Source organism: Indicator indicator, chromosome 3 (genome assembly GCF_027791375.1).
Source record: "Indicator indicator isolate 239-I01 chromosome 3, UM_Iind_1.1, whole genome shotgun sequence".
Taxonomy (NCBI): domain Eukaryota; kingdom Metazoa; phylum Chordata; class Aves; order Piciformes; family Indicatoridae; genus Indicator; species Indicator indicator.
Genome location: NC_072012.1, coordinates 10,118,704 through 10,140,854, shown reverse-complemented (window position 1 = coordinate 10,140,854; position 22,151 = coordinate 10,118,704). Strand labels below are relative to the sequence as shown.

General features: G+C 56.5%; 1 protein-coding gene across 1 annotated transcript in view; it reads left to right on the top strand.

Annotated features, from left to right (window-relative positions):
- SBF1 (SET binding factor 1) overlaps positions 1-22,151 on the top strand; it is an 81,690-nt gene that overhangs the window by 31,591 nt on the left and 27,948 nt on the right. The window contains exons 3-15 of the mRNA XM_054399662.1: positions 1,837-1,974; positions 2,906-3,040; positions 5,663-5,773; positions 8,519-8,542; positions 10,174-10,279; positions 11,419-11,551; positions 12,456-12,564; positions 13,457-13,570; positions 16,129-16,206; positions 17,398-17,511; positions 20,137-20,265; positions 20,482-20,580; positions 21,849-22,053. Coding sequence (XP_054255637.1) covers positions 1,837-1,974; positions 2,906-3,040; positions 5,663-5,773; positions 8,519-8,542; positions 10,174-10,279; positions 11,419-11,551; positions 12,456-12,564; positions 13,457-13,570; positions 16,129-16,206; positions 17,398-17,511; positions 20,137-20,265; positions 20,482-20,580; positions 21,849-22,053 — 1,495 coding nt within the window. The remainder of the gene's footprint in view (positions 1-1,836; positions 1,975-2,905; positions 3,041-5,662; positions 5,774-8,518; positions 8,543-10,173; positions 10,280-11,418; positions 11,552-12,455; positions 12,565-13,456; positions 13,571-16,128; positions 16,207-17,397; positions 17,512-20,136; positions 20,266-20,481; positions 20,581-21,848; positions 22,054-22,151) is intronic.

The window sequence follows — 22,151 nt, the reverse complement described above, 5'->3', positions numbered from 1 at the left end:
CATGAGGCTGGCCATGGAGAGCAGCTGGAAAGTGTCAGCAGGTTGAAGCCAGCTGGGTTTGGAGCTGGTGTTTCTCCAGCTTTGTGGTGTCCTCTCCTTCAGCCCTGTTGCCACCTTATTCTCATCCTTGGTTTTTGCTCAAGCTGCATCTTCAGAACGTGTGAGGTCTGCCAGCCCCAGGAGGAGCCAAGCTCCTGCTGGTGGTGAGCTTCCCCCCAGAGCATTGGGACTTTTCCACCAGCCAGCTGCAGATGGTGAGGAAATGAAGGAAAAGAAACAACAAAAAACCTTTGAGATGTGGAAACCTGGCAGGAGATCCTGTGGCCACCAGCTGGAATTACCCACCAGGCTCTTTGGAAAGTCCCCAGGAACCACCAGTAGAAGCATGGGGTGGTTGGCACAGCCCAGGCTGGTGGTTTCCAGTGGAGCAGTGCCACCTCCTGGGGCACACACAGGTGCCAGAACCCAACCCTGCCTTGCCAGGACCTCACCCTGCTCCTCTCAGCGTGAAGGTTGCCCACCTGTGGCTTCCTTGCACCTTGAGGGGCTGCAGGAACTTTGCAGGGCTTGGTGCCAACCTTACAGGCTTGGTGCCAACCTCACAGGCATGGTGCCAACTGCTCAACGATGGGTGCAGGGTGGTGGTGCTCAGCTCAACTCTGGTGTCTTGCCACCCTTCCTTCCAGCTTGGGTTTGACCCTGTGGAGAAGGTCTCTGCCCAGTTCTCCACCACTGGAGGGGCTGAAGGCTCTGGCCAATGCTGTCTCCTTGGTGGGACATCTACATCCCCTATGGGCAATTCTCCAACCTGGAGCTGCTGCAGACAGCAGAAACTTGGGGCTTCACCACCTTAAACCACATCTCACCGAGCTTGGAGGCACCTCTGGAGGTCTGTACTGAAAGCCCTGCTGGAGCAGACTGTCCCTGGGTTTCATAGGGTGAGAGAACGGTTGGAAGAGACCTCAAGGCTCATAGGTGATGTTCCACCATGCCAAGCTCCCTTCTCCAGAAGCTGATAAGCTGGTGGTGGTGGTCCTCAGGTGATGGTGGTGGGACCTGATGGTGATGGTGCTTGGTGGTGGTGGTGGTGCCTGGTGGTGATGGTGCTAGGTGGTGGTGGTGGGACCTGATTGTGATGGTGCTAGGTGGTGGTGGTGGGTCCTGATTGTGATGGTGCTAGGTGGTGGTGGTGGTGCCTGGTGGTGGTGCTTGGTGCTGGGACCTGATTGTGATGGTGCTTGGTGGTGGTGGTGCCTGGTGGTGGTGGTGGTGCCTGGTGGTGGTGGTGGTGCCTGGTGGTGGTGCCTGGTGGTGGTGGTGGTACCTGGTCGTGGTGGTGGTGGTACCTGGTCGTGGTGGTGGTGGTGCCGGTGGTACCTGGTGGTGGTGGTGGTGGTGCGTGGTGGTGGTGGTGGTGGTGCGTGGTGGTGGTGGTGGTGGTGCCTGGTGGTGGTGGTGGTGGTGCCTGGTGGTGGTGGTGCCTGGTGGTGGTGGTGGTGGTGGTGCCTGGTGGTGGTGGTGGTGGTGGTGCCTGGTGGTGGCGGTGGTGCCTGGTGGTGGCGGTGGTGCCTGGTGGTGGTGGTGCCTGGTGGTGGCGGTGGTGCCTGGTGGTGGCGGTGGTGCCTGGTGGTGGTGGTGCCTGGTGGTGGTGGTACCTGCCGGTAGTGGTACCTGCTGGGGATGACACTTGGTGCTGGTAGCTGGCGGTGGTAGCACCTGGTGGTTTGCTCCCACGTCAGCCATCCCAGCAGGCTCCTGCTGCTGCAGCTGTTGGGTGGTGCCAGGGGCAGGAGGACCTCCCTGAGCGCCCCCTGCCCCCTCTGTGCTGTGTTGCAGTTCTGCCAGCCCAGCGGCTGGCAGCTGTTCCCCGAGATGAACCCTCCCAGCTTCTTCGTGGCCGTGCTGACCGACATCAACTCCGAGCGCCACTACTGCGCCTGCTTCACCTTCTGGGAGCCCCTGGACACCACGCAGGTACCACCAGCTCGGCTTGGGAAGGGTCTTCCCTGCTTGCCTTTGCAGCACTGGTGAGGAAGCACCTGCCCACCTTCGGCTTTGGTTGCTCCTTCCTGCTCGGTCCCTGTCAGGTCTGGGCGAGGGAGGAGCAGCCTCTGTCACTGGATCCCAGCGTGGGGGGTGGGACCTCCAGGGGCAAGGGACCTCTGGAGCTCACCCAGTCCAACCCCCCTGCTAAGGAGAACCATAGGACCCAATGTGGCCACCTCCCAGCAGAGCTGGCCTGGGGATGGTCCTCTTCCTGGCCACTTTGGTCCCCATCCTTGTCCTCCAGGATGAGTTGTTCAGGGTCTCATAATCCCATCTTGGAAGGAGCTCAAGGATCATCTGGTCCAAGCTTTCTTGGCCAAAGCCTGCTCTAGACAAGCTGGCCCAGTCCCTGTCCAAGCTGACCCTTGAAAGTGCCTGGGTTGGTGTCCACCACTTCCCTGGGGAGATCATTCCAGTGGTGACTGATTGTCCTGGTGCTGACAAAGGTTCCTCTCGTGTCCAGGTGGAATCTTCTCAGGTGTCCCTATCACCCCTTGACTTTTTCAGGTGACCCCTGGTCCAAAGGGAGTCTCCAGCTTCTTTGGAGCCACCTTTTAGATATTGGGTCATAAGCAGTCAACCCCAGCATGGTGGGGTGGGAAGGGATCTCTGGAGGTGGTGCAGTCCCCAGGAGGGTGACCCACAGCAGGTTGCCCAGGTTCCCCATGTCCAGGTGGGGTTGGAAGCTCTCCAGAGAAGGAGACTCCACAGCCTCTGTAGGCTCCAGGGCTCCACCATCCTCAAAGCCAGTACATTCTCCTGATGGAACCTCCTCAGCACCTTCCCAGCCTCCCCTGGACTCTCTCCAGAACTGGGGAGCCCAGAATTTTGGTAACCCTGGGATATGTTGTCTCCCCAGGCTCAAAGCCACCCCAGGAATGGTGAGGAGGAGGAGGAAGAGGAGGAACCATCATCTCCTGTTCAACCCACACAGCTCTTTGCTCCCAAAAGCTTGGTGCTGGTGTCACGCTTGGACCATGCTGAGGTGTTCAGGGTAAGTCCAGACGGTGGTGGGGCAGGAGGAGCAGGACCTCTGCACAGGAAGGAGATGTAAAGAGCCTGGAGGTCTCCCCATAGCCTCCTGGGGCTATGTGAGGCTATTTCTGCTTGTCCCATCACTTGGGAGGTCATCTTGATGCCCACCTGGTTCCTCTGAGGAGTTGTAGAGAGCCAGGTCTCTCCTCAGCTTCCTTTTCTCCAGGCTCAACATCCCCAGGTCCCTCAGCTGCTCCTCACAACTTCTCCAGACCTTTCCCCAGCTTTGTTACCCTTTCCTGGACCTGCTCCAGCCTCTCAATGTCCTTCTTGGAGTGAGGAGCCCAAAACTGACCCCAGGATTGCAGGTGTGGCCTCAGCAGTGCCCTGTCCAGGGGGAAAATCCCTGCCCTGCTCCTGCTGGCCACACCATTGTTGACCCAAGCCAGGATTCTGGTGGCCCCCAGGACCTTCTGGGTGCAACCAGGAGCTGTAGTGGCTGCCAGGTGGCACTGTGGGAGAGCAGCTTGGCCCAACCCACTCTTGGCACTGTGGTGAAGCTCCAGGAGCATGGTCAGAAGCTGCAGGTGGAACCCAAAGTGTTGGTTGCAGAACAGCCACCCAAGGACACAACCAGCTGGTGGCCTTGACCCAGATTGTTCCTAAGGCAGCAGCAAGGAACAGCCTGTTCCTGGGAACCTTGATCTCCATCAGCCTTGGATTCCTCAGAGCTGCTGCATTGTGTGGCTGGGAGAGGCTTGGGAGGGCGTGGGCTGGCGAGGTGACAACCTGGCTCCACCTCTGAGGTGTCCTCAGCAGCATGGCAGGGTTGGAGCTCTTTCCAGAGGAGGAATCCCAACGGCATTCCCACTGCCTGGTGGAGCCACAGAATGGCTTTGGTTGGAGATCAAAGATCATGGAATCCAACCCTTACCCCAGCACTGCCAGGGCACCACCAAACCATGGCCCTCAGCACCACATCTCCACAGCTTTGAAACCCCTCCTGGGACAGGAACTCCAGCACTGCCCTGGGTAACCCTTGACAACCCTTTCCATGAAGAACTTGTCCCTCATGTCCAGCCTGAACCTCTCCTGGGGCAATTTGAGGCCATTTCCTCTTTTCTGTCACTTAGGAGAAGACCTTGATGCCTGCCTGGCTCCAAGCTCCTTTTAGGGAGATGTAGAGAGCCACAAGGTCTCCCCTCAGCCTCCTTTTCTGGAGGTTCAACAAGCCCAGGTCCCTCAGCTGCTCCTCACAAGTTCTCCAGACTCTTCACCACCTTCCCTGACTGGTTGGGTTCCCACCACACTTTCAGGTCCCTGATCTTCTTGCTCAGTTGCTTCCATTTTCTGCCTGGGTGGTTTCTGAGGAACAAGGAGTCCTAAGAGCCCTCCAGCTTTGATCTTCTGCTCCTTGGCTTTGTTCCCTCTTGGCTGTGACACAAACCCAGAAAGGTTATTCTGTGTTCCCAGAAGGTCTCTCAGTGTGGTGGCTCTGCAGCAGCCAGTGCCTCCAGTTCATGGCCACCAAAGCTCAGATCATGGCAGGGTATGACCTCCACCACCCTCACAGCCAACAAGCTTCTCCTGATGGAACCTCCTGGGTTCCAGTTTGTGCCTGGTGGTCCTGTTGACCACCATGATGATGTTGAGAGCTCTCTGAAGCTCAAGATCTGGAGCTGTTGGTCCTCTTGGTCACCACAGTGCTGGTGAGAGGTCTCTGTAGGCCATGATTTGGAGCTGTTGGTCCTCTTGGTCACCACAGTGCTGGTGAGAGGTCTCTGTAGGCCAAGATCTGGACCTGTTGGTCCTCTTGCTCACCACAGTGCTGGTGAGAGGTTGCTGTAGGCCAAGACTTGGACCTATTGGTCCACTTGGTCGACCAAGTTGCTCTAGGAGCCTTCACCACATGCAGGAGCATAAGCTTGCTCTTCACCCAGTTGGTCCAGCATGGGATGGACCTGAACCCCTGTCTCCAAAGCCCCCTTGCTGGTGTTTTCTCTTCTCCTCAGGGTTGTGGGGAGATGTTTTGAGGTTAAAAAAAGCCACCCAGAAGGTTCCTCGAGGACAAATCCTTCAAGTTCTCGATTCTTCTGTGAGTTGTGGACATGTTAAGCACTGTCCCCACAAGCTCCTCCATGGTGGAGCTGAGATTGCTTCCCAAAGCAGATCAAGACCTGGAGATGTTCCTTGGCCAGCTCTTGGTGAAGAAGTGGTTCTCCTGGAGTGGAGTTTTTGAGAAGCTTGATGCTCATCTGCATCTTGGAGAGATGCTGGAGAGTTCCAGCGGTTCTCAGTCACCTCTGAAGAGGGACTTTTGAACCTTCTCCATGCTGCTCCTGCTGAGCTCCAGCCCAGGGCCATGTGTGGTGGGATCAGTGGTGGGATGAGGAGGTGCTGCTGGCTGGAAGCAAGCTGAGCAAGGCTGAAGATCCCATCCCTGCCGCTGAGGACTTCGTGTGAGAGGTCTGAGGGAGAAGACCTCAAAGCACTGCACCCAAGAATTGGTTGTCACAGGGAGTGCTTCTGACTGGAGAAAAAGCTCCTGTTGCTCCTCCATGTGATGTTCTCCAAACTGGAGCCTCCCCAGCTTGCTCCTTTGTGCCCTGGTGCTCAGTTGGTGCCCTCTTGTCCTCTCCAGAACAGCCTGGGCTTGATCTACACCATCTACGTGGACGGGATGAGCGTGGCCTTGGAGAGCGTGGTGGGCAACCTCCTCACCTGCACCATCCCCATCACTGGAGGAGCTCAGGTGGGTCACCAGCCCCTTCCCTCCTTCCTCCCCATCTTCCTGCTTCCTCAGCAGCTCCACCAGAAGCAGGGTGGTCTTTTCCTCCTGCTTCCTCAGCAGCTCCACCAGAAGCAGGGTGGACTTTTCCTCCTGCTTCCTCAGCAGCTCCACCAGGAGCAGGGTGGACTTTTCCTCCTGCTTCCTCAGCAGCTCCACCAGAAGCAGGGTGGACTTTTCCTCCTGCTTCCTCAGCAGCTCCACCAGAAGCAGGGTGGACTTTTCCTCCTGCTTCCTCAGCAGCTCCACCAGGAGCAGGGTGGACTTTTCCTCCTGCTTCCTCAGCAGCTCCACCAGGAGCAGGGTGGACTTTTCCTCCTGCTTCCTCAGCAGCTCCACCAGAAGCAGGGTGGACTTTTCCTCCTGCTTCCTCAGCAGCTCCACCAGGAGCAGGGTGGACTTTTCCTCCTGCTTCCTCAGCAGCTCCACCAGAAGCAGGGTGGACTTTTCCTCCTGCTTCCTCAGCAGCTCCACCAGAAGCAGGGTGGACTTTTCCTCCTGCTTCCTCAGCAGCTCCACCAGAAGCAGGGTGGACTTTTCCTCCTGCTTCCTCAGCAGCTCCACCAGAAGCAGGGTGGACTTTTCCTCCTGCTTCCTCAGCAGCTCCACCAGGAGCAGGGTGGACTTTTGCTCCACTGGATCCTGTGCTGGGATGACCTGCATGAGACTGGTTGGTCTGGTGGGCAGGGTCTGGTTGGTAGAGCTGCCAGCTGAGGACCTACTGCCACGGAGAGCTGCTGGCAAGGTGCAGGTGGCACCTTCTCAAGTGCTTGAGAGCAGAACTCTGTGGCTTGGAGCTGCTCAACCCCTAGGTGAGCTGAGATCTTGCTGCTTCGCTTGGCTGTGGCTTGCCTTGACCAGGCAGTGTGGTCTTGGCTCCTTGGTCCTTCAAGGAGGGACTTTGGGGTGGCTTGGCCACCAGTTGCTTTCTGTGGCCACCACCCATGGAGCTGTGCAAACAGTTGCCATGCTTTCTTGGTCACTGCTGTCTCAAGGAGGTCTTGTTCCTCCACTCAACCCTATCTGGAGAGCTGCTCCACAAGCCAAATGGTCATGGGGACGAGGCAGCTCTTGGGCTCTTGGCCAAGCAAGGCCCAGATGAGGCTTGGGGCTCAATGTTTGCCAGATGAGCAGCTTGGAGCTCTCCTCCACCCCCTGCCTTGGCTGGCTGCTCTGATGGACAGGGCTGAGGAGCAACAGCCTTGCTCATACCCAGAGCTGAAGCCATCAAACATGACCCTCCTGGTCCCCCCCGCCCAGAGCCATGTGTCCCTCCAGCAGAGCTTCTTCTGCTCCAGGAGGTCCCAGCTGGGCTCTGTGTGGTGCATGTGAGCAGCAGATGGGTAAGGAAGGGTTGATTGAAGCTGACCTGGAGATGACAGAAGGGGAGGGTGGGCCCAGCTGCACCTTCTGGCAGGAGGGGTTTGGAGGTAGCAGCCCTGGAGCTCTTCTACCATGGCAACTCCTGGAACATAGCCATGGACATGGAGTGGTCTCATGCAGTGGCTTCAGCTGAGCCCTATGTCCCCCAGCCAAAAGCTGTTGAGTTCCCTCAGACCCCAGCAGAGGAACCTTGGTGAGCCTGGGACAGCCCTGCAGGTCCCTGCTGACAGGGGTATCATGGCTGGGTTGGGTTGGAAGGGACCTTCAAAGGTCATCCAGTCCAACCTCCCTGCAGTCAGCAGGGACATCTGCAACTAGAGCAGGTTGCTCAGAGCCCCAACCAACCCGACCTGGAGTGGTTGCAGGGATGAAGCATCTCCCTCCTCTCTGGGCAACCTGGGACAGGGTTGGACCACTCTCATGGTGAAGAACATCTTCCTTCTCTCTTCTAAATGTCCCTCTTTTGGTTCAAACCATCACCTCTTGTCCTGTCCCAACAGCCCCTGCTCAAAAGCCTGCCCCCTGCTTTCTTCTAAGTCCTGAAAGGCCACCAGAAGGTCTCCCTGGAGCCTTCTCCAGGCTGAAGAACTCCAACTCTCAGCCTGTCCTTACGCAGAGGTGTGCTCCAGCCCCCCAGGGGAGGACTCTCCCACCAGTGCACCCCCAGACCACAAGGGGAAGCTGCTGCCTTCAACCCCTGCGTCTGTGGAGGCCTCCTGGGGGGCTGCTTTCTGCTGGTGGCCCTTGGGCTGCTTTCGTGGTGGGTTTGGTGCTTCTTTTGGTGCTGCAGATCCTGGGAGTGGTGCTTGCAGGAGAGGGCTGGGTGCCAGCCACACCTGAGTCCTCCAATGGAGAAGACAAGGTGCTGCCCACACCCTGCCCATGCCAGGCCTCCCAGATCTGCTCTGGGTGAGGGCCACAATGGTCCTGCACCTTCTAACAGGATCCAGCCACTTCCGTCTGGTTCCTCGGTGGTGGTGACCTCTGGAGTGCCTATGGCTCACCAAGCAGAGCTTTTTGGCACCATCACCACCACCTCCCAGCTCCTGCAGGACCAGTCTGGGCTGTGGGAACCTGTGGTGTGCTCCAGGAAGGACAATGTTGGTGGCACCTCCCTTCCTCTGCTTTGCTCCTTCTCCTGCTGTGTCCCAATGCCTTCTCCAGTGCCTGTAGCCATTGCTTGTGCTCCGTGTGTGTTGGGTGGCTTGTCCTCACCGTGAGCTCTGGTCCCTCCTTGGTCTTGGTTGGTGTCCCACCCCCGCCATGTCCTCATTGTCCTGCTGTCCTTCTAACTGACTGTGCTGTCTCTGTCTGTCTCCACCTCAGCCTGACCTGGAGGACGAAGCAGCGGTATGCAAACCTCTCCTCTCCTCAACCTGGGGTGGTTCCTCCTCATCTTCTCCCTCTAATTCTTCTTCAGGGGGTTCACAGGTGGTGGCCTGGGGCAGGGGTGTGAGTGGCACTGGTGGGCAGCAGGGAGTCAGGGAACCATGGAATCAAAGAGTGGCTTTGGTTGGGAAAGGCCTTGAAGGTCATAAAAGCATCAAGGTTGGAAATGCCCTCAAAGATCATCAAGTCCAACCATCAACCCAAGACCCACCAAGCCATGGCCCTCAGCACCACACCTCCATGGCTTTGAAAGCCCTCCGGGGATGGGGACTCCACCACTGCCCTGGGCAGCCTGGGCCAGGCCTGGACAACCCTCCTCAAGGGGCAGAAATTAGTCCTCCTGTCCAACCTGATCCTGCCCTGGAGCAACTTGAGGTCAGGACCATGTGTGTGAGCATTGTTTCCAGCAAGAGCTTTTCCTCCTGGCTGTGAGATGCTCTTCTAGAATCACAGGACAGAATCCTGGAATCATTTAGGTTAGAGAAGACCTTGAAGACCATCGAGTCCAACCTTTAACCCAGCATTGCAAGAGCACCACCAAATTGTGGCCCTCAGCACCACATCTCCAAGGCTTTGAAACCCTTCCAGGGATGGGATCTCCAGGGAACATCTACCTGGCTTTAGGACATCTACCTGGCTTTTCTGTGCTCATGCTGGTGGCATCTCATGGAGCTTGTGAAAATGTGGTGGCCTGGTCTGGAAGACCAGGTCAAGGGTGCTGACTGGTGACATCCAGAAGCAGGTTTCCATAGAGGCATGGAATGGTTTTGGTTGAAGGGACCTTTCAAGGTCAGCCAGTCCAACCCCACTGTGACCAGCAGGGACATCTGCAACTAGAGCAGGTTGCTCAGAGCCCCAGACAGCCCAAACTGGGGATGGTCCCAGGGATGAGACATTTCTGGTCCTGTTGGTGTGGTTTGAGTTCCTGGGCTGAGTGAGGAAGTGGGTTGATGGTGAGAGCACTGGTGCAGAGCTTAGGGACTCCTGAAGACATGGAGAAGGAGGAGAAGGTGGTTCATAATTTGTGTCAGCCATCTGGTTCTGCTCCAACCCTTATGGCCTACAAAGAGGGTGGGGACCTGTGGGCTTCTCTGTGCCACTGGGAGCAAGCTTAGGTCTTGGAGAAGAAGACCTGAGGCTGTGGCCAGCATGTCCATCCCCAGCCCTTCCACCAGAAGCCATCAGAGTGCTGCTGCCTTGTCCTACAGGAGGGGCTGCAGAGCACTGGCTGGAGGTGGCACCGTTGAGATGTTCCCTCCTGGTGCCAGGTCCTGGAGATCCTTCATGTGCTACATGCAGGTCTTGAGATCCACAGCCACCTTCTGCCAGGGGCTGAGGAGCTGGTTGTCTGGCTGGACCTGCTGGAAGGTCTCCTTCCCCCTTGTAGCTCATGGTGGGTGTTGCTGCAAGGTCCTCTTCTTGCTCCTGCTATCCCCATGGACACCTCAAACGGTTGCTTGACAGTACCAGGTTGTGTTGAAGTCACAATCACCCAAATGTGGTGGGATTTGGGTTGCCACCAGGTTGTCCTGTATGCTTGTGTTGATGCCTTCCTTGGTGGTCAGCTGGTGAGGAGATGTTTTGTCTTGCAGAGGACCATCTGCCTAGGAGCAGGGGACAGGCAGGTCATCCAGACCCCCATCAACGACTCCTTGCCCGTCAGTAGCTGCAGTGTGGCCCTGCTCTTCCGACAGCTTGGTGAGACCTCTTCACACCTCCAACATCATCTCCTCACACCTCCAGCATCATCTCCCCAGCCTCCTGTACCAAGTCTGGCTGGACAAGTTCTGTGTGGACTTTCCTCCATGTCCCTTCCCACCACGTTCCTCAGCTTGGCTTGATTGGCTCAGGGCGCTCTGCCAGCTGCAGCCACCTCAGACCAAGCCCTCTCCAGTTCCACGTTGTCCCAGGAGGGCAGGAGCCTGGCAGCTTGCCCCAGCTTGGCCATAGAAGTGTGGTCAGATCTCCTGAGGAGCAGCCTGGGTGGGAGAAGCTGTGCCCAGAAGGGCTGCCTCTGCTTGAGGGACACCAGAAGTTCACCAGAGCTCTCAGGGTCTCTCAGGAGACAGGCTTCCTTGGGGGACCACAAACCTGGGTGACCCCAAAGTGGCTTTTTGGGAGGATGTTGAACCCCATTGTGCAGAATCCTGGCACAGTGGGGTGGGAAGGGACCTCTGCAGATCATCCAGTTCACAGCAAGGTCATCCACAGAAGCTTGCCCAGGTTCCCAGTGTCCAGGTGGGTTTGGAATCTCTCCAGAGAAGGAGACTCCACAACCTCTCTAGGTAGTCTGCTCCAGGGCTCCACCACCCTCAAAGCCAAGGTGTTTGTCCTCATGATCAGATGGTGAGAAGGTCTTCCCTGAGCCTTCTTCTCTCCAAGCTGAACAAACCCACTTCTGTCAGCCTTGGATCCCAACCCTTGGATCATCTTTTTGGCCCTTTTCTGGACCTTCTCCAGCCTTGTCCACGTCTTTGGCTGCTGGAACCCTTCCTGGAAGAGCCTCAAAGCCAACAAGTTTCTCCTGGTGGAACCTCTAGGTTCCAGTTTCTGCCAATTGCCCCTTGACCTGTCCCTGAGCACCACTGACAAGAGCTGAGCTCTGTCTTCATGACCTCCACCCTTTAGCTCTTGCTGAGCACTGAGCAGATCCCCTCTCAGGCTGCTCTTCTCCAGGCTCAACAGCCCCAGGGCTCTCACAGAGATGCTTCAGGCCCACCAACATCTTTCCAAACGTGGAGATGGGGCCTGGGAACCCAGCTGGGCTGGGGTTGAGTGGTCTGTCTGGTGGGGTGGCAAGAGGAGAAGCCTCCTTCCTGAGGCCCCTGTCTCCCCAGGCATCACCAACGTGCTGTACCTCTTCTGCGCGGCGCTGACGGAGCACAAGATCCTCTTCCTCTCCAGCAGCTACCAGCGGCTGACCGACGCCTGCCGCGCTCTCCTGGCCCTGATGTTTCCCCTCAAGTACAGGTGAGGAAACATCTCCAGAACCTCAGACCCGCCCCCATAAATGTCACTCACAACCTCCTGGTTTGGTTGCTGGTCCAACTAGAAGGTCACTGGGTTGGGTGCTGAAGGCAAAGAGGAATATGGCCCCCAGGTGTTGGGTCTGCTGGGAGAACCTTTCTTGGGTTGGAGGAGACCTTAAGGATCATCTGGTCCAACCTCCTACCATGAGCAGGGACATCTGCAACTGGAGCAGGTTGCTCAGAGCTCCAAACAGCCTGGCGTTGAACCTTCCTTGAAGCATGGAATCACAGAATGGGTTTGGTTGGAGAAGACCTTTAAGCTCATGGCGTCCAACCCTTAACCCAGCACTGCCAAGGTGCCATCAAACCATGTCCCTCAGCACCATATCACCACAGCTTTGAAACCCTTCCAGGGCTGGGGACTCAACCACTGCCCTGGGCAGCCTGAGCCAGGAATTGACAGCCCTCAAGTGGTAGAAATTGTTCCTTATGTCCAACCTGAACCTCCCCTGGAGCAATTTGAGGCCATTTCTTTTTGCCTGTCACTTGGGAGAAGACCTTGCTGCCCACCTGGCTCCAAGCTCCTTTCAGGGAGTTGTAGAGAGTCAGAAGGTCTCCTCTCGGCCTCCTTTTCTCCAGGCTCAACACCCAGAGATCCCTCAGCTGTTCCTCACTAGTTCTCCAGATGCTTTCCCTTCTTCTCCAGACCCTTCCCTATCTTCCTTGTCCATCTTCAGTGTCCACAAGCCCTCAGACACCTTGCAGAGCTGTGTGGGACATGCACTGTCTGAAGGGTTAAGAGGGTGAGGAGGAAGCTGCCTTGCTGGAGACATGGTCAGCCCAGAAGCTCTGGAGCTGGGAGCTGGGCTCCACTGGCTGCAGTGATGCTCTTCTCTTGGTTACAGCTTCACCTACGTGCCCATCTTGCCTGCACAGCTCCTGGAGGTCCTGAGCACTCCAACACCCTTCATCATTGGGGTCCACTCCATCTTCCAGTCGGAGACCCAAGAACTGGTGAGACTCCATGAAGCCCATCCTGTGGGCCAGGGAAAGAGGGACAGAGGGTTCTCACAGAACCAATCAATGGGTTGGGTTGGAAATGACCTTGAAGATCATCCAGTTCCAACCTCCTGCCATGGCCAAGGACACCTTCTACTAGACCAGGTTGCTCAAGGCTTTCTCCAGCCTGGCTTTGACACCTCCAGGGAGGGGGCAGATGGTTCAGAGAGCAGTAAAACCTGTCCTGGAGGTACTCATGGCAGGTGTCTGCTGAGCAAGGCTGTGTCCTGCTCCTGCCAAGTTGGCCTACCTCTGCCATCTTCATAGTAGGGAGTGGTGGGGTCCATTGAGAGCTTCTGTGTTGTGAAGTACTTGGATTTGGTGACAATGGGCAAGAGAAGATAACTGCTGAGGACAAGAGTGCTCCTAAAAGATCCCAGAATCCCAGCATGGTGGAGTGGGAAAGGACCTCTGGAGGTCATCCAATGCAACCCCCTGCTCCAGCAGGGTCACCCACAGCAGCTTGCACAGGGTCATAGTGGCCAAGTGGGGTTGGAATCTCTCCAGAGAAGGAGACTCCACTACCTCTCTGTGCAGCCTGCTCCAGGGCTCTACCATCCTTACAGCCAACAAACTGCTCCTGATGGAACCTCCTGGGTTGCAGTTTGTGTCCATTGTCCCTTGTCCAGTCCCTGGCCAGCAGAGAAGAGTTGAGGTCCATCTTCATGACCATCACCCTTTAGCTCTTGCTGAGCATGGAGAAGAACCCCTCTCAGGCTGCTCTTCTCCAGGCTCAACAGAGGAGACAGCCACCATTCCCAAGCTCTCCTCTCCTGAGCCCCCTGACAGGTGCTGGGGAGGTGTTGGGTGGCTTGGCCTTGTCTCATGCCTGTCCTGCCCCTTCCAGCTGGATGTGGTCATTGCAGACCTGGATGGTGGGACTGTCAATGTCCCCGAGTGTGTCCACATCTCCCTGCTGCCTGAACCTCTGCTCCAGCAGACCCGGGAAGCCCTCTCCATGGTGAGTGCCTCAACCTTCTCCTTGTCTGCAGGGTGTGGACACCTTGGGAGTACCCCAGGTTGTCCCAGGAAGCTGGGAAAGGAGCAGCAGGTCCATAGCTCAGGGTCTTGTTGGCAATCTTGTAGGCTCACTGAAAGGCTTTGGTTGGAGGAGACCTTTCAGTTCATCAAGTCCAACCTTGGGCCACCATGGGAGCTGCCCTCAAAGTTCCTACCCATGCCGCTCCCCAGAGCTGTCCTCCTGCTCTGAGGCTGCTCTCCTGAGGAGAATTGGTCTCCCTGTTGTTCCTCAGGACCTTCATAAATGGAAGGAAACCTGCTCAAGCAGGGCACAGACCTGGGACAGCCAGGGAGGACCTTCTCTCCTCCAAACCTCTTGAGAATGGTTAAGAAATCCACCAAGCTTTATCATAGGAGAAAGTTTGACCCTCATCCTTCTCCAGTGTGTCTCCAGATGCTCCATGCAGCCCCTTCCCTGCCAGCATGGGATGCTCCATGCAGCGCCTTCCCTGCCAGCATGGGATGCTCCATGCAGCGCCTTCCCTGCCAGCATGAGATGCTCCATGCAGCCCCTTCCTTCCCAGCATGAGATGCTCCATGCAGCCCCTTCCTTCCCAGCATGAGATGCTCCATGCAGCCCCTTCCTTCCCAGCATGAGATGCTCCATGCAGCCCCTTCCTTCCCAGCATGGGATGCTCCATGCAGCCCCTTCCTTCCCAGCATGAGATGCTCCATGCAGCCCCTTCCCTGCCAGCATAGGATGCTCCATGCAGCCCCTTCCCTGCCAGCATGGGATGCTCCATGCAGCCCCTTCCCAGCATGAGATGTTCCATGCAGCCCCTTCCCAGCATGAGATGTTCCATGCAGCCCCTTCCCAGCATGAGATGTTCCATGCAGCCCCTTCCCTGCCAGCATGGGATGCTCCATGCAGCCCCTTCCTTCCCAGCATGAGATGCTCCATGCAGCCCCTTCCCTGCCAGCATGGGATGCTCCATGCAGCCCCTTCCTTCCCAGCATGAGATGCTCCATGCAGCCCCTTCCTTCCCAGCATGAGATGCTCCATGCAGCCCCTTCCTTCCCAGCATGAGATGCTCCATGCAGCCCCTTCCTTCCCAGCATGAGATGCTCCATGCAGCCCCTTCCTTCCCAGCATGAGATGCTCCATGCAGCCCCTTCCTTCCCAGCATGAGATGCTCCATGCAGCCCCTTCCTTCCCAGCATGAGATGCTCCATGCAGCCCCTTCCTTCCCAGCATGAGATGCTCCATGCAGCCCCTTCCTTCCCAGCATGGGATGCTCCATGCAGCCCCTTCCTTCCCAGCATGAGATGCTCCATGCAGCCCCTTCCATGCCAGCATGAGATGCTCCATCAAGCCTCTTCCTTCCCAGCATGACTTTTAAGCTCATCCAGTCTGATCCTTGACTCAGCACTGCCAGGGCACCACCAGACAATGGCCCTTAGCACCACATCTCCACAGCTTTGAAACCCCTCCAGAGATGGAGACTCTACCACTGCCCTGAGCAGCCTGGGCAACCCTTTCTATGAAGAACTTGTCCCTCCTGTCCAACCTAAATGATTCTTGGCACAAAAAACTGTGTCAGAAGAGACCTTTCCTGGTCCCCATTGTCTCTGGTGGAGCTAGAGGGGGTGTTCCTCTGCCCAAGGTTTCTGGGAACCGTGGTTGGCTCCAGGCCCTGGAGCAGGAAGCAGCTGTAGCTCTGGAGATGTTCCCAGAGGACCCTTCCGGCCACCTGGGAACGTGCCCAAGGCCCCTGGTGCCAAACAAATGCTGCAGAACTTGGCTGCTGCTCCTCAGCTTTGGCTGGGGGGAGGGGTTGGTTCTGCCATGACCCCCTTCCCACCACTCTCAGCCCACTGAGATGTCCCCTGTGGTCCAGCCACATGTGGCTTCAGGAGGTAAGAAGTCAGAGGCTGAGCTTCTCCTCACACCACACAGTGTTGTCTGCTCCCTGGTGGTTGGTTCCAGCTCTGTGGGTTTGCTTCTGAGCTCCTTAGACCTTCTCTGTGGGTGCTGGTGGTACTCTGGGGAGTTTCCATCATCGTGGGGTGGGAAAGGACCTCTGGAGATCATCCAATCCAACCCCCCTGCTCAGAGGTACCCATAGCAGCTTGCCCAGGGTCACAATGGCCAGGTGGGTTTGGAAGCTCTCCAGAGGAGACTCCACAACCTGTCCAGACAGCCTGCTTCAGGGATCCACCACCCTCCAAGCCAACAAGGTTCTCCTGGTGGAATCTCCTGGGTTCAGTCCCCTCAGCAGCTTCCCAGCCTCCACTGGAATCTCTCCAGTAGCTCCTAGTCCCTCTTGAACTGGGGAACCAGGAACTGGACCTAAGACTCCAGATGTGGCCTCAGGAAGGAAAAGTTGAGGAAGAGAACTTCCCTTGACCTGTTGGCCACACTCTTCTTCACACCTTCCAGGAGACCATTGGACTTCTTGGCCTTCAGGACAGCCCAGCACTGCTTCTCCCTGCTCAGCTGTAGAGTTGGAGATGTCCTTGGGCCATCTCCTCAACGTTCTTTGTGTCTTCTCCACGCAGGTCCTGGACCCAGAGCTGGAAGTGGCTGACCTTGCCTTCCCCCCCTCAACCATCTCTGCCTCTTCTCTCAAAATGCAGGTGGGTGGCACCAGGGGACCCTCCAGGGGGCTGCCAACCCTGCTGGACCCCACAGCTCACAGCTATGGAGCTGGTTGGGTGTGGTTTGGATGTTGTTGAGGTTCAGGTGTCCTCATGACAAGGAGGACACAGCTCCAAGCTGTGTCCTGAAAGCAAGCAGGGCTCTTCCAGTCCAGCCAACCCTTGGGCTGCTGGAGCAGAAGCTGGAGGTAGATGTGGGACCTTTGGGGCCTTCAACAAGCCCTGGGTGTGCAGGAGATCCCTCATCACCAGGGAGGCACCACCATGGATCCATCCTGCCAGGTCCCTTTGCCCTGGAAGCTCTGCTGAGCTGCATGCCCTGCCCAGCAGGTTACAACGATGTGTGGTTAGATACCACCAGCTCCCTGTTGGGTGGGAACCCTGTCCTCAGGAGCACCTTCTGACTGACCGTGCTGTGACCAGGCTATGACCACGTTGTACCCAAATTATGACTAGGCTGTGACCATGCTGTGACTCCACTGTGACCACACTGTGACCGTGGTGTGACCCCACTATGACCACGTTGTTACCATGCTGTGACGATGGTGTGACTCCACGGTGACCATGCTGTGACGATGGTGTGACTCCACTGTCACCATGCTGTGACCACACTGTGACCATTCTATGACTACGCTGTGACCTTGCTGTGACCGCTCTGACCACGCTGTGACCCCACTGTGACCATGCTGTGATCATTCTATGACTACACTGTGACCTTGCTGTCACCATGCTATGACCACACTGTGACCCTGGTGTGACCCCACTATGACCACACTGTGACTATGCTGTGACCATTCTATGACTACACTGTGACCTTGCTGTGACCACTGATCATGCTGTGACCCCACTACGGCCACACTGTGACCCCACTGTGACCATTCTATGACTACGCTGTGACCTTGCTGTGACCACTGATCATGCTGTGACCATTCAATGACCATACTATGACCATGCTATGACCACAGTATGACCATCCTGTGACCATTCTATGACTGTGTTGTGACTGTATTATGACCACTCTATGACCATACCATGACTATGCTGCAACCATGCTATGACCGTGCTGTGACCATGTTGTGGCCATTCTATGAGTGTGTTGTGACCACGTTGTGACCCCACTATGACCACGCTGTGAGCATGCTGTGACCACGCTGTGCCCTCCTCTGGCAGGACAAGGAGATCCGCGCCGTCTTCCTGCGGCTGTTTGCTCAGCTGCTGCAGGGCTATCGCTGGTGCCTGCACATCATCCGCATCCACCCCGAGCCTGTCATCCGCTTCCACAAGGTGAGCACCTCCCATGGCCCATCCCTAGGGACCAGCCCTGGCATTCTGGGGGGGCTGGAGGTTGGGATGAGTTGATTGTGAGCAGCTTTGCATCAGTACAGCTGTGTCTGGAAGACAGGTCAGTGTTTCCTGTGAGTGACCTCTCTCGACATCTTCTCCCTGGCCCATCTGTGTCCCTTCTTTGTTCTTGCCCATGCCAAGGTCTTGTGGGTCAGGTTGTGCTTCCTTGTTTACACCCAGCTGTGGTGGGATGCAGCTGGTGTCCACCCTCTCATGTGTCAGGAAGCCTTTCGGGGTCCTGGAAGGTGTCAGGAAGCCTTTGAGGCTCACAGGCAGCCTCAAGAAGCCTTGTTGAGGCTCACAGAAGGTCTCAAGCAGCCTAGTTGAGTCTGACAGAAGGTCTCAGGCAGACTTTGAGGCTCACAGAAGGAAGGTCTCAGGCAGCCTTTTGAGGCTCACAGAAGGAAGGTCTCAGGCAGCCTTTTGAGGCTCACAGAAGGTCTCAGCAGCTTTTGAGGCTCACGAGGAAGGTCTCAGGCAGCCTTTTGAGGCTCACAGAAGGAAGGTCTCAGGCAGCCTTTTGAGGCTCACAGAAGGAAGGTCTCAGGCAGCCTTTTGAGGCTCACAGAAGGAAGGTCTCAGGCAGCCTTTTGAGGCTCACAGAAGGAAGGTCTCAGGCAGCCTTTTGAGGCTCACAGGAGGAAGGTCTCAGGCAGCCTTTTGAGGCTCACAGAAGGAAGGTCTCAGGCAGCCTTTTGAGGCTCACAGAAGGAAGGTCTCAGGCAGCCTTTTGAGGCTCACAGGAGGAAGGTCTCAGGCAGCCTTTTGAGGCTCACAGGAGGAAGGTCTCAGGCAGCCTTTTGAGGCTCACAGAAGGAAGGTCTCAGGCAGCCTTTTGAGGCTCACAGAAGGAAGGTCTCAAGCAGCCATTTTGAGGCTCACAGGAGGAAGGTCTCAAGCAGCCATTTTGAGGCTCACAGAAGGAAGGTCTCAAGCAGCCATTCTGAGGCTCACAGAAGGAAGGTCTCAAGCAGCAATTTTGTGGCTGACGGAAGGTCTCAAGCAGCAATTTTGTGGCTGACGGAAGGTCTCAAGCAGCCTTTTGAGGCTGACGGAAGGTCTCAAGCAGCCTTTTGAGGCTGACAGGAGGTCTCAAGCCACCTTTTGAGGCTGACAGGAGGTCTCAAGCCACCTTTTGAGGCTGACAGGAGGTCTCAAGCAGCCATTTTGTGGCTGACGGAAGGTCTCAAGCAGCCTTTTGAGGCTGACAGGAGGTCTCAAGCAGCCTTTTGAGGCTGACAGGAGGTCTCAAGCAGCCTTTTGAGGCTGACAGGAGGTCTCAAGCAGCCTTTTGAGGCTGACAGGAGGTCTCAAGCAACCTTTTGAGGCTGACAGGAGGTCTCAGGCAGCCATTTTGAGGCTGACGGAAGGTCTCAGGCAGCCATTTTGAGGCTGACGGAAGGTCTCAGGCAGCCATTTTGAGGCTGACGGAAGGTCTCAGGCAGCCATTTTGAGGCTCACAGGAGGAAGGTCTCAGGCAGCCATTTTGAGGCTCACAGGAGGAAGGTCTCAGGCAGCCATTTTGAGGCTCACAGGAGGAAGGTCTCAAGCAGCCATTTTGAGGCTCACAGGAGGAAGGTCTCAAGCAGCCATTTTGAGGCTCACAGGAGGAAGGTCTCAAGCAGCCATTTTGAGGCTCACAGGAGGAAGGTCTCAAGCAGCCATTTTGAGGCTCACAGAAGGAAGGTCTCAAGCAGCCATTTTGAGGCTCACAGGAGGAAGGTCTCAAGCAGCCATTTTGAGGCTCACAGGAGGAAGGTCTCAAGCAGCCATTTTGAGGCTCACAGGAGGAAGGTCTCAAGCAGCCATTTTGAGGCTCACAGGAGGAAGGTCTCAAGCAGCCATTTTGAGGCTCACAGGAGGAAGGTCTCAAGCAGCCATTTTGAGGCTCACAGGAGGAAGGTCTCAAGCAGCCATTTTGAGGCTCACAGGAGGAAGGTCTCAAGCAGCCATTTTGAGGCTCACAGGAGGAAGGTCTCAAGCAGCCATTTTGAGGCTCACAGAGTCCTCAAACAGGCTTTCTGAGGCTATTGGAAGGTCTCATGTTGATTTTGAGGCTGACAGATCACCTGAGGCATACTTTTTGAGGCTCATGACGTTCTCAAGCAGCTTTGAGGCTGATAGAAGCTCTCAAGCAGCCTTTGAGGAACAAGGAGCAAGCAACAGGATGAGAGGAAATGGCCTCAGGTTGCACAAGGGGAGATTTGTTTGGACACAAGGAGAACCTTTTTGACTGAAAGGGTTCAACCCACCACAGCTGGAACATGCTGCCCAGGGAGATGGTGGAGTTCCCATCCCTGGAAGGGTTTCAGAGATGCAGAGATGTGGTGTTGAAGTGCCATGGGTTAGCAGGAGCCTTGGCAGAGTTAGAGAATGCTTGGAATGGATGATCTTGAAGGTCATGAAGGTCTTGATGATCTTGAAGATCTTTTCCATCCAAAATGATTCTGTGACCTGGTCCCACCAGCCTGTGGGCACCTGATTCTTCGCTGTGGTCACCCCCACAGCCAGGAGGGCTGATGGCAGGGCAGTGCTGGTGACCTGGTGCACCTTCTCCTCTTGCAGGCAGCCTTCCTGGGGCAGAGGGGGCTGACAGAAGATGACTTCCTCACCAAGGTGCTGGAGGGCATGGCCTTCGCCGGCTTCGTCACAGAGCGGGGTGCCCCCTACCGCGCCATTGACCTATTCGATGAGGTAGGAGGACATCTGGAACTTCACCCCCTTGCCCAACCACCCCCAGGTGTCCTTGCTCTCCTCAGCTCTCCCTGTCCCTCAGGGGTCTAAGCTGGGGACCTGCTGGGATGCTTTGTGCTGTTGATCTTCAACGTTGCACCTAGGGATGGAGCTTGGGGTATGGGCAGGGTGGTCAGATCCTGGCCAGCTCCTCTCACCTGTGTCTTCTTCTCCCAGCTTGTGGCTTATGAAGTGAAGCGCATGAAGGCAGAAGAGGGGAACAAGCAGAAGATCCTAAGGCACATCAAGGAACTGGCAGAGAAGCTGTACAAAAATGTGAGTCCTGGAGACCCAACAGCAGGAGAAGGGATGAGGCAAGGAGAGCTGGGTCAGAGCCCTGGTCCATCTGTTCAGCCTCTGTAAGGAATGATGCTTGTGGTGACTTCAAGGGAAGTTCAGGTTGGACATAAAGACCAATTTCTGCCCCTTGAGGGCGGTCCAGGTGTAGCCCAGGCTGCTCAGGGCAGTGGTGGAGTCCCCATCCCTGGAGGGCTTTCAAAGCCCTGGAGATGTGGTGCTGAGGGCCATGGTTTGGTGGTGGCATGGCAGTGCTGGGTTGATGGTTGGACTTGATGGTCTTAAAGGTCTTCTCCAACCAAAACCATTCTGTGATTCACACAATCTCACCATGGTGGGGTGGGAAGGGACCTTTGAAGCTCATTCAGTCCAGCCCCCCTGCTCCAGCAGGGACACCCACAGCAGCTTGCCCAGGATCACAATGGTCAGGTGGGGTTGGAAGCTCTCCACAGAAGGAGACTCCAAGACCTCTCTGGGCAGCCTGCTCCAGGGTTCCACCACCTTCCAAGCCAACCAGTTGCTCCTGATGGAACCTCCTGGGTTGCAGTTTGTGCCCATTGTCCCCTGTCCTGTCACTGGGCACCGCTGGCAAGGGACTGGCCACATCCTCTTGCCCCCACCTCCCTTTAGCTCTTGCTGAGCAATGAGAAGATTCCCTCTCAGGCTGGTCTTGTGTCCCTGGGCACCACTGAAGTCTCTGGTCCTGTCCCACCCTCTGCTGACCCCTGCTGATGGTTCCAGAAGTCTCTGAGCTGCTCCAAGAGCAGAATTCCTTGGATTCATGGCATTGAACACTCCATGTCTTGGCCCTGTCCTCATTGCTGGCCAACAAAGATCTTCTGAAAGCACATCAGCCCTGCAGGGCCTTCAGGCATCTTGAAGTGGAGCTCCTGGATGGAGCTTTGTTCTCTTGCTGTGTCTAGATCCCAAACAAGTTGTCCTCACAGCTCCTGGGAGCAGAGTGTGATGCCACCACTGCCTGGACACCCTAACCAGAAGAGCTTTGGGTGCTCCTGGGCTGGAGATCTGGGCTGGAGAGGGTTTGGGCCTCAGAGCTGCAGAAGTTGCTGAAGACCTTGGTGGTGTTTCTGGCCTGGGAGAGGGCATGTGATGTCCTCAGGCCTGAGAAGAGGCTGTGCTGTGGCAGGGTTGTGGTGGTGGACTTGGGAGGGTTGGTTTGATGGTTGGACACCATGATCTCAAAGGACTTTCCCAACCCAAACCCTTGTGTGATTCCATGGTTGCAGGAGAACCCCTACCCAGCAGTGACCATGCACACAGTGAAGAAGCCCAAGGAAGGCCACCACTTGCGGGTCCAGCAGAAGCCTTTCCCCAGGCTGGATGAGGGCTTGGTGCAGTGGATCATCGACCAGGCCACCGCCAAGCTGCAGACAGCTCCTCCAGCTGTGAAGGCTGAGGTGAAGTGCATGGTGCCATCAGGACCTCCCATCGGTAGGTGTGAGCAGAGGACCTTGCCCTCTGGCCAGATACCTCAAGAAGGAGCTTCACCCTGGTGTTCCTGGCTTCCTTGCACACCACGGTGTGTCCAA